Source organism: Lycium ferocissimum, chromosome 3, assembly GCF_029784015.1.
Source record: "Lycium ferocissimum isolate CSIRO_LF1 chromosome 3, AGI_CSIRO_Lferr_CH_V1, whole genome shotgun sequence".
In the NCBI taxonomy this organism is placed as follows: Eukaryota; Viridiplantae; Streptophyta; class Magnoliopsida; order Solanales; family Solanaceae; genus Lycium; species Lycium ferocissimum.
In genome coordinates this window covers 64,975,578-64,986,988 of record NC_081344.1, presented here as the reverse complement: position 1 = coordinate 64,986,988, position 11,411 = coordinate 64,975,578, and the positions used below count along the sequence as shown (strand labels likewise).

At 35.2% G+C, this 11,411-nt stretch overlaps 1 protein-coding gene and 1 long non-coding RNA gene across 3 annotated transcripts in view; both read left to right on the top strand.

The window, feature by feature from the left end:
- Positions 1-11,411, top strand: part of LOC132050410 (uncharacterized) — a 44,060-nt gene that overhangs the window by 5,839 nt on the left and 26,810 nt on the right. The gene's annotated exons all lie outside the window — the stretch shown is intronic.
- LOC132050407 (outer envelope pore protein 16, chloroplastic) lies at positions 1,266-7,518 on the top strand. 2 transcript variants are annotated; one of them, XM_059441639.1, is made up of 7 exons: positions 1,266-1,403; positions 1,443-1,601; positions 2,336-2,387; positions 3,258-3,289; positions 4,731-4,764; positions 4,905-4,972; positions 7,220-7,518. In XM_059441639.1, exons 2-7 carry the CDS (start codon positions 1,488-1,490, stop codon positions 7,358-7,360), a joined length of 441 nt encoding a protein of 146 aa, XP_059297622.1. In that variant the 5' UTR covers positions 1,266-1,403; positions 1,443-1,487; the 3' UTR covers positions 7,361-7,518. The 2 variants fall into 2 exon arrangements, with proteins under 2 accessions (XP_059297622.1, XP_059297621.1); XM_059441638.1 differs by lacking the exon at positions 1,266-1,403 and having other exon boundaries at positions 1,410-1,601.

The following is an 11,411-nucleotide window of genomic DNA, read 5'->3' as shown; positions in this document are numbered from 1 at the left end:
TTAAGAGACTTTGATTGTAAAGGATGAAAATGCATCGTTTATCATTTCACTACAACTCTAGTAGATTTCTTGGAAATTGATGGTTAGACTCTAATGTGTGTGTTCTAGATGTAGAATTACCATTGACCCCAAAGCAGCACCCCGCTTAAGTTAATTGATAATTGCTGATAATTGCATTTTATGTGGAGGAAAAGATGTTAGAAATAAGAAATATACATATATTTAACTGGTACACACGTTGTATATATGGAGAAAATATTATCTAGAAGTTGATGACTACGAAGCTTTTGGTCTTTGCATGAACTTCTAAATTCATAGAGATGCCGATTTTTTAACCACCGACAGATGACACGGCAAGCAATGACTGTTTTTTTCTTTCTTGTTTTGCTTTAATTAAGTTCGAGTATTTTGGGACTGGTGGTCTTTGTTTACACCATTCATGGAGGAAAACTATCATGATTCGCCCGTGTGACAATAGGTACAAATTTAATACTACACTATTTTAATTTGTATGATGCTCTTCAGATTTTAAAATACGTGATACCATCTTATATTCACACAGCTCTCAAGCATTTCTATTTCATTAAATTAATCAAATTTTGAACTTGATCTATGTAACGTTTTACGTTACGATTACATTTTAAAACCAGTGCTAAATAAAATACAACAATAAAATAATAACTGCAAGCAGTACAAATATTTTTTGAATGATATTATTAGCTATATGTCTAGAGAACGGGATACAATCACTACCACTTGCATCAACTTCATTTTTAGCAAATAACTCTTGAAAATAACACAACTTAGTCTATTAGTTATTTTACAAAAAATAATTTAAAGGAGTACATATATTCTTATGTGCCTTTAAAAAAGTCAAACATTGATTGAAATGAGTAAAGTAAAAAAAGAAAGAAGATAAATAGAGTTATAACTTCATTTTACATCAATACCATTCTAGAGTGAACCTATATACAGAGGTCATTACCATTCTAGAGTGAACCTATATACAGAGGGGTTGAATCGTGTATACTCGATTTTCGCCTAATTGAAACCTGGTTCGTCAACCTAAATATTAAGGAACACAACTAAATGTAATCACTAAATAAATAACACAAACAATTTTACCATATTACCAATCAATACTTATTGAAAAAAAATTATTTGCACTTTTTATTAGTAATTCAATTGAATAAATATTTTACACCTTACGTGCATAGAATTAAAATTCATTTTCTCAAAGTAAGAAGAAGAAAAAAGTAAATAAAAAAGAAAAAAAAAAACAGCTGGTTGCTGGCATCATTGGAGTTTGCATGCATTGGAAAAGGCCAAACAAATAAATAAATTGGTACCTTAGTCCTTACCCCAAAGAGTGAGTGGACTACCTGTGAGTGTATATTGAGTGAGTGGACTACCTGTGCTGTGAGTGAGTGTATTTTGAGTAGAAGGCAGAACAACAAAGAACAAACAACAAAAAAGAAAGAAAAAAGATGCCTCGGAGCAGGTTTTCAGGATCATTGGCTACTCCAAAGGTGGATGTAGTGATTGATATGGGAAATCCTTTACTCAATCAAACTGTTGATGCTTTCTTGAAGATTGGCACTGTAATTAATCTCTTCTCTCTTGTCTAGTACTGTAATTTCTTTTATTCCGTCTGTCTCAAATTATCTGTCGTGATTTCTAATTATTTGTCATTTTATAAGTTCTAAAAAGACAAAATTAATTATTTGTACTCCCTTTGTCTCAAATTATTTGTGATTTCTAGAAATAGTTTTCTCAAATTATTTGTTGTTTTAGAAGTTCAGGACAAAATTAATCATTTTCCCCCATTTTACCCTTAGTAGTTATTGTTCTTGAAGTCTACAAACACCTCTTTGACTTAAATTATCCGTCATAGTTTCTAAGAATAGTTATCTTAAATTATTTGTCTTTTTGAAAGTTCAAGACAAGAATAATTTTTCTCATTTTACCCTTAAGAGTTATTGTTCTTAAAGACTACAAATACCTCAATTATGAGGTGAAAATAGCTGTCTCAAATTATTTGTAGTGTTAGAAGTTCAGGACAAAATTAATTATTTTCCCCATTTTAGCCTTAGCAGTTATTGTTGTTGAAGACTACAAACACCTCAATGTTATGATTGTTCAAATACCAATGTACAGTAAAGTAGTTAAAAATCTCTCCTAATCAATGTTTTTTAAGGAGCATGTAAAAGAAAATTACGACAGATAATTTGAGACGGAGGGAGTATATGTGCTGTTAATTACCTCAAATTCGTCGATTTCTTGGTGTTTGTGAAGATGAGTTTGCTTAGTGTTTACCATAATTTACTTGTTTTAGGTTGCTGTCGCCAAAACTGCTGCAGAAGAAACTTATGAAATCGTCAAAAGAGGTTTGCTTTTTCGTTGGATTTTAGTTCTGGTTCCATTTCTTGAATACCCAATTGCAAATTACTGGCTTTCATATGCAAAGTTAATTCCAATAGCAAGGATATTAATGCACACATATTTAGTTGGTACTATGTTATTGACGTGACTAGAATTCTCAATTACCCAGTAATGGCCTATATTGCATGGACTTGTTACGAGTGCATATACTACCCCATCCGTTTCAATTTGTTTGTTTTAGTTTGACTCGACACGGAGTTCAAGAAAACAAAGAAACTTCTGAATCTTGATGTCTTAAACTAAAGATGTGTGTTATGTATCAAAATGCTCTTTGAATCTTGTGGTCATAAAGATGACACATAGGATATTGGGGATAAAGAGTTACTAAATATAGAAAGTGACATTCTTTTTGAAACAGACTAAGTCAAACAAATTGAATCAGAGGGAGTATAACTACCTCATACTGTTTTTCCTAGTTATTTTGAGTATTTTTTTAGTGTATTTCCACTAATGTAGACGAAGTTCTCACACCCATATCATATTAGTGACACCGTTGTGTCAAGACTAGTGGTGGAAAATGGGTGGGTTGGGTAAGATTTGTGTGGCTTGAAAATGGGCCAAGGAAATATGGGTGACAACCCAAGCCACCCACATTTCATGTCAGTAAAAAACGGGTTAACCCATGACATACCTGATGCTTGATGTCATTTCTCGAAAAGTAATAGTGGCTGATTTCCTGGTGATATGTAACATAAGGATTTCTGATTTTCTTCTTTCCTGTGTTATGTTGAAGTGTAAATTCCTACGATATTTAGGTTACAAGCTTTTCTATATAAAATTATCCAGACTATTGAGCTCACTATTTGTTTTTGCAGGCAGTGTTTCGAGTCACCACTTTGAGAAATCGGTGAGTATGCCTTTAGCAATGGACATCATTTTGTAAATTTGTGCAAAACTCTAGTTGATTGTTTTAGGTGTTTATTCAGTTTTATATAAGGGAGATGGTTTCTAATAAAATTTGGCTTAATGATGTGATCCTCCGCTTGTAGATTTTTTTGGCACCTACAAGATGTGATTTGTGACGAAGGTTTTCCTTGCCATTATTTAAGTTGAAAAAACTCAGTTGGCAAAAATATGGCTCTAAGTGCTCTTCGCATTGTGTGTTCTGTACCATTATTTTTCCACTTTGGACAATGAAGTCTCAAATCTCTATCCCTCTTTTCATCCTACTTATAAACAGAAAGCAAAGAAACATTATTAACTGCTCTTTACAGAGTCTTGATTGCTCCTGAAAATAGGGAGAACATTTTTCTAATGTGTTTATCATATGCATCTATGTGAGAAAATGACAAAAATGGTCCTTTATGTTTGAGGGTAGGTTCAAAGTAGTCCCGTAAGTATGCACTGAATAGTTTTGATCCTTTAAGTTTGTCAAAAGTTAACACTTTTAGTCTCCGTCAAATATTTATTGTGCTTCATCCATTAGATTTGACGGATACTATAAAAAAAGGAGATTAGCAGGAACTCATATGTAGAGGTACAATTTTGTAGTTTTTGCCATTTTTGATTTATTTCTATAGTTTGGTGCAACTTTTTGAAGTGTAATTTCTGTTTTTTTTAAAAAAAAAAAAAAAAATCTTTTTAGTGTTTAGTGCAGTTTTTGGTGTTGCATATTTTAGGATTTAATGGGACTATCTTGGCGTTTATGGTTAAATATTTCTTTTACACTGTTTCTATCAAATTCAACGAACATAAATTGTAAAATATTTGACGGAGACGGTGCTAACCAGTGCAAACTTAAGAGACTATTTTGAACCTATCCTCAAACATTAGGGACGTTTTTGTGTTGGTTTCTTAATCTTTCAATATGTCTGTTGATAAACATAAGTACAGGACCGGTGAGGGAGGTAATCAAGATATATCAGCCACGCAAATCGTACCCTTACACCTGTTGATTCGTTTACCGATTACAGGCTCCTATGTACACCCTTCATATGCAACCGCATCTCGGCTAGTTTTCCTCTAACTGAGATTAAAAGAGTTTAACCTGTTGTATGTGAAGCCCATGAAATGTTGCTTTTTTGCTCAAATATCAATCTATACAGAGTAAGCAAAAGTTATAGCAAAGATTTTAACTAACTATTATGTAGCAAACTATAGGCCTAGCTCGGTAAAACCAAAGTGTCTGTTTATCTTAAAGACAGCTTACAACACCTGAAAATGTGATAAAGTAAAATTTTGTGGTAAGAACATAAATGGCTATTCTGGAGGATATACTCATGTTGACTGAAAAAACAGATTGATTGACATGCTTGTTGCGTTTTAATTGAATTTATCTTTGATTGCAGTTGAAGAAAATGTGTAAAGAAGGTGCTTATTGGGGTGAGTAATCTGCACGAGTTCCACCCGCATATATAATTATATATAAATTTCAAAATGGATGGTTAGAAAAGAATTTTTTAGTCTCTCAATTTCTCTAACCTTCGAGTAGATTATATAACGAATCTTGTCTCTCCGTTCAGGGACTGTTGCCGGAGTATATGCTGGAATGGAGTATGGAGCGGAGAGAATTCGTGGAACCAGAGATTGGGTAATTTGTATTGCATTTTTATATGAATTTGCTCAACGAATGGAAGTTGATTGCCCCTACTATTGCATCCTCTCTACGTTGTCTTTGCTTTTAACTTGGGGTGTCAAATGGGTGGGTTGGGCTGGTTTTGGGCCTGCTCAAAAATGGGCTGAGTTAATAAATAGCCGGGTCATTACTTGGGTCTATAATGGGCTAAAAAGAGGGTAACCCAATCCGCCCAATTATTACTATGTTTTAATTTCTTTGTTTGTTCTTTTTAATTTCTTAGGCACCTAATAAAACTATTTATTTTCTTTACTATTGGTATATATAACATATCAAATAAAAAATGTCTTTTTGAAAATATTTTGACAAGGTTTCTATGGGTCAATTTGAACGACATATCAGCCCAACTTTAAGATGGGCTGAAATTGGTAAAACGGGCTGAGCTAATAAATGGGTGAATCAATGACCCGCCCAAACTTGAGTGAATTGGGCAGGTCATGTTTTCATGGGCTAATTTGTCACCCCTACTTTTAACCATGCTTGCGTTCAGATTCTGTTCTATCAACATTCCTCGTGGTGGCCACTACTCTGGTTATGACTTATGAGTGATAAATATTGCACTAAGATCTTTAATATGATAATCATGATTCAGTAACGAATTAAACAAAGGTAAAGAGAAATCGCAATTCTAGTAATAGACTGGTTGTGATGGTAACTGGTAACCAATTTAAAGGCCTAAATGTAAATCTATTGTTGGTTATCCCATCATGTCCTATCTGTGATAATATTGCATACTTTGCTGTTAAACTGATACTCCCTCCGTCCCAATTTATGTGACACTCTTTCCTTTTCAGTCGGTCCCAAAAAGAATGACATCTTTCTATATTTAGTAACACTTGAACTTTAAATTACCTTTTTAACCTTAATAAAAAAATTTCTAGCCACACAAATTTCTATGATTTGTTTTAGACCATATGTTTCAAAAGTCTTCCTTCTTAAACTTCGTGTCCTGTCAAACACCCTCATATAAAATGGGATGGAGGGAGTAAGATATATGAGAGAACAAGAAGAAAAAAGATAAGCTTCTTTGTGGTATGCTAGCTATTTAATTTTAACCTGTCATACAATGTAATTATGCATTCCTCAATGTTGCAGAAATTTTGATGAAGATAGTAATCCGTTCCAAGTATGAGGGTCAAAGTTGAGCATAGTTTCTTCAAGTTTTTTTTTTTTTTGAAATAAAATTTACATATTTGAAAATTATATGAAAGTACTATAAGTCAATATAGTTAATAATTTAAAAAAAAATTAAAAGAGTTTGAGAAAATAGTAGTAAAAGAAACTAGAGACTGACTGTAGGAATAGGGGACAATATCAGAAATTGTTCCCGGCACTGGTCATACTCAAAGTAAGGATGGTTATAGTGGTGACACACTAACAAATTGTTTGCAATAATGTTGGCATATGTGAAACTAGTTCATCTTCTCTTTGTATCTTCGGCATTCTTATCGTCAAAGTCCTCTGCTGTTTCGTAGCAGCAAGATACCTGGCACAGATAGGGGCTTTAGTTATATTAAAGCGGGTTAAAGCGGGCATATATGTCTTGAGCCTTTCTTTGAGGTATAATTTCGCACGAGTTCTGACCATCAGATGATTCTAAGTATTTATAGGATGGGAATCCAGAAATCTGATTACCAGACATTAATTTGCTCTTTTTTTTTTTTTTTTTTTTTTTTTTTTTTGTTCAGAATGTTGGTTTTTGGTATGTGTTATGTAATTTATTTGTGACGAATGTTCCATTTGACGGTCCTACTGAAAGAAGATTGAAATTTTGAATTTTCTTTCTGAAACACGAGTAGCACTATTGGCCCCTCAGTTATAGGTAAATTTTGATTTTGGTCCTTGTGATATATGAATCAGTATATTTAACCTCCAATAGTTAAAATGTTCACTTTTAGTCCATTTATGTGGGAAATATGTCATATTTAGACTATTTTCAGAAGTACATTATCCTCAAATATGAAGCAACAATACAAGTTTAACATAACACGTGGGTATTTAAATGGTAGAACAGTTAATACTTTACGAGATTTGTGATTATTCACAAGCAAAGGAATCAAAAGTGCACATCTCATGTAATTGAAGGTTAAGTATGCTTAGTCAGATACCAGAAGGACTAAATTAGAATTTATTAATAACTGAGGGACCAAAAATACTATCAACCCTTTCGTTTTCGATTCATTTCCTTTACTCTGTTTGCAGAAGAATGCAATGATTGGAGGTGCATTGACTGGGGCTGTTGTATCGGCTGCATGCAGCAACAACAGAGACAAGATTGTTATGGATGCGATTGCAGGTGCTGCTGTTGCTACTGCTGCAGAGTTCATGAATTATCTCATATGACTTGAACAAAGAGAACTAAGAATTTACTTGCCAGATACTAAAAACATTACTTAGTATTTGCTCTATTTCTCTCTAATTGTATCCTTTCAGAAGTACACGCTTGTGACAAATGAATCTTATCGTAAGTCAATCTACAATTTATCCATATTTCTGAATCATTTGCTTTTAATATTGGATTTAAAATGGGGTTTATGGAGTGAAACGGATAGTGTGGATTCATTCCTGTTGCCGATGCCTACTTGCTTTTGGCATTGACGAGTGGTTGTTCTCTTATCAGTTGCTTCAGATTTCAAGTTATCTGGGATGGACCAGGTGAATCATTAGCAGTGCCTCCTTTTTAGTTCAGGTTTATTCTTTTGCTTCTCAACATTATTTTTTTAAGAAAATGTCACCCAGGTTATGCTCAGCTGTGGTGCATGGGGGTTTGACATTAACCCCTACCTTGTATATTAATAGGCAAATGATTACATCGATGGACGGGGGGCATGTAAACAGAGAAAAGAAGCACAGTGCATCCCTCCTTGTTGAAAAAGACTTCAAAACTAAGCAACTAGAAGGAGGGATCAAGAACAAGGAAGCCCGGTGCACTAAGCTCTCACTATATGCGGGATCCGGGAAAAGACCGGACTATAAGGGTCTATTGTAAGCAGTCTTACCCTGCATTTTGAATAGACAAAATAAGGAATGTTTTAAAGACTTATGCCTAAAGGATGGCATCTTGATCAAATCTAATCTGTACGGGCCAAGTGCTTCTTTAGGATGATCTGTGACAAAAAAGGATCTTCTTCTCCTTCGCAACTCCATTTTGCTAAAACATCAGCTGTCTTAATTCCCTTCTTGGAAGCAGTGTTGTATCTCAATAGTCAGATAGCCCATAGCTTGCTTAGCCTCCTCGATAATATCATGTAAATATCATGGAACGCTATTTTTACCTTTACATATTAACAGTAAGTATAGAATCACATTCCAATATAACATTATTATATCCGTTCTCTTGGCACCATTGAATTCCAGTTAACGCAGCCTTAGCTTCTGCGTATTAGGTTTTTGGGTTTTCCCTTCCTATGTGGAATTGGATTAATAAAACCCAATCCAATTAGGTTTTTGAGTTTTCCCTTCCTATGTGGAATTGGATTAATAAAACCCAATCCAATTTGAACCAGGCTAATTTTGCCCAAAATTTTCTCTATATATAGGATCAATTTAGGTCTTATTTTTGAGAACACAAGAGTGAATTCGTAGCAGCCATATAGAGAGAAAAATGTGAGAGAGAAAGCAGATTTTCGTCCAGAAATTTTCTGCTATAGCAGTCCGATTTAAATAGTGTTTCCCGATTCGTTAACCGTTGGATCATGGTGAAATTTGAACTGGGGGTTCTCAACATCTGGTTCTTCGATTTCAACGGTGGAGATCGAATTTTGTGATCTGTAGCTCCAGTTTTCGAGTACGAACAGTAGTTCGTTTTTGGGGGTGGTTTCTCTCCTTTCTTCGCTAGTTTTGGTGCTATCTTTTATGTATTGTTGCTCCGTGCTTGGCTTTGTTGTTGTAGCCATTTGGAGAACATTGTTGTAACTCTTGTTGTTTATAGTGGAGCTTTTGTGGGCGGAGGTCCCGTGGATGTTTCTCTCTTCACCTGGGGGTTTTACCACGTAAATTTGGTGTCTCTTCCATTAGATTTATTTTTGTTTGCTTTGCTATTTTATTGTTGGTATAGCTGCTGCCCGAATTTTCATCTGTGCTAGTGTTTATTGTCTTCTCTTGGTTCAAATAGTGTGAGAAGTTTCGACTTGGGTATTTCTTCCGCTGTTACCTTGTCGTGCAATTTGGTTATTGCTTGTTTCTTCCCAACAAAGTGGTATCAGAGCTTGTGGTTGTATTTGGTTGTGTTGATTGTCTATTTGCATGATGTAGGCAAATATGAGCAAGATGGTTTGTTTAAATGGCAAAGAATTACCATATTTGGAAAAGCAAGATGAAAGATCTTCTATTTGTCAAGAAATTGCATTTACCTGTGTTTGCTTCTAAGAAACCCGTGTCTATTAAAGATGAATAGTGAAAATTAGAGCACTTACAGGTTTGTGGCTATATTAGGCAATGGGTTGAAGATAATGTTCGAAATCATATTGTGAATAAGACAAATGCTAAAAGCTTATGGGAAAAGCTCGAGACACTTTATGCTTCGAAAACTGGCAATAATAAGCTGTTCCTACTGAAACAATTGATGAATATTATATATAAAGAGGGCAGCCCTATTTCTGATCATATCAATGATTTTTAGGGTGTCCTTGATCAGTTGTCTGGAATGGGTGTCAAGTTTGATGAAGAAATACAGGGACTTTGGCTTCTTAATACTTTGCCAGAATCTTGGGAAACCCTTAGAGTTTCTTTGACTAATTCTACTCCCAGTGATGGTGTAACTATGGAATATGCTAAAAGTGGTGTTTTGAATGAAGAGATGAGAAGAAGATCTCAAGCGTCGTCTTCTTCAACTTCACACTCCGATGTTTTGGTTACTGAAGACAGGGGGAGAAGTAACTTCAGAGGTCAGAATGACAGAGGCAAAAGTAGAAGCAAGTCAAGATCCTCCAGGTACAAGAATCTTACATCCGACTATTGTCACTTGAAAGGGCACATCAAGAAACATTGCTACAAGTTTAAGAGAGACCAGAAAAGGCAAAAGAAAGAAGGCGATAATGAAAATCGTGTTCTTGTTGTTCGAAAATGATCTTCTTGTTGCTTGTGGTAAAAATGATATCAATCTTGTTTGTGATGAGTCACACTGGTTTGTGATGAGTCTACCTGGTTTGTGGATTCAGGTGCCACTTCTCATGTCACGCCAAAGAAGGAATTATTTTATTCTTATACTCTGGGTAATTTTGAAAATTTACGAATGGGCAATAATAGTGAGGTCGAGGTACTTGGCATTGGCACAGCTTTGCTTGAAAAGTAAGAACGGTTCGAGGTTGGTTCTTAACAATGTCAAGCACGCTCCGTATGTTCTAGCCGAATTTAATTTCTGTAGGAAAGCTTGATGATGATGGTTATGATCAAACCATTGGTGGTGGCTAGTGGAAGCTTCTTAAAGGTTCAATGGTTGTGGCTCGAGGTTACAAGATGTCTGACTTGTACTTATTTCAGGGCTCCATTTGTGGTGACTCAGTAAATTTGGTGGAGAATGATACTTCATCGAATTATGGCATAAGGCCGAGTCATATGAGCGTAGAAGGGATTGATAACTTGGCTAAGAAGAATTTGCTTTCCGGAGTGAAACAAGCAAAGTTAAAGAGACGTGTTCATTGCTTAGCGGAAAACAAAAGAGTTTCTTTTCGCAGTCATTCACCTTCAAGAAAGTCGGATTTGGCGGAGTTGGTACATTCTCGATTTGTGTGGTCCTTTTAAAGTAAGCTCTCGTGGTGGTGCACTTTACTTTGTGACTTTTATTGATGATCATTCTCGCAAACTCGGGTATTTCCTTTGAAGTCCAAGGATCAAGTACTTGATGTGTTCAAGACTTTTCAGGCCTTGGTTAAGAGACAGACAGGGAAGAAACTAAAATGCATCCGCTCAGACAATGGTGGTGAATACATTGGTCCCTTTGATAATTATTGTAGACAACAGGGTATTTGGCATCAGAAAACTCCTCCAAAGACTCCTCGTTAAATGGTTTAGCAGAGAGGATAAACAGTAACTCTAGTTGAGAGGGTAGATGTTTGCTTTCGATGCTAAGTTGCCGGCATTCATTTTGGGCGTAAGCACTTAATCTCGCTTATGTTATCAATTTATCTCCTACTGTTGCTTTGGATGGTGATGTCCCTGACAGAGTTTGGTTTGGTAAGGATGTCTCTTATGCTCATCTGAGAGTCTTCGGGTGTAAGGCCTTTGTGCATATTCCTAAGGATGAGAGGTCAAAGCTGGAAGTTAAAACTAGGCAGTGTATCTTCATTGGTTATGGTCAAGATGAATTTGGATATCGTTTCTATGACCCAGTTGAGAAGAAACTTATTAGAAGCCGTGATGTTGTGTTCTTTGAAGACCAGACAATTGAAGATTT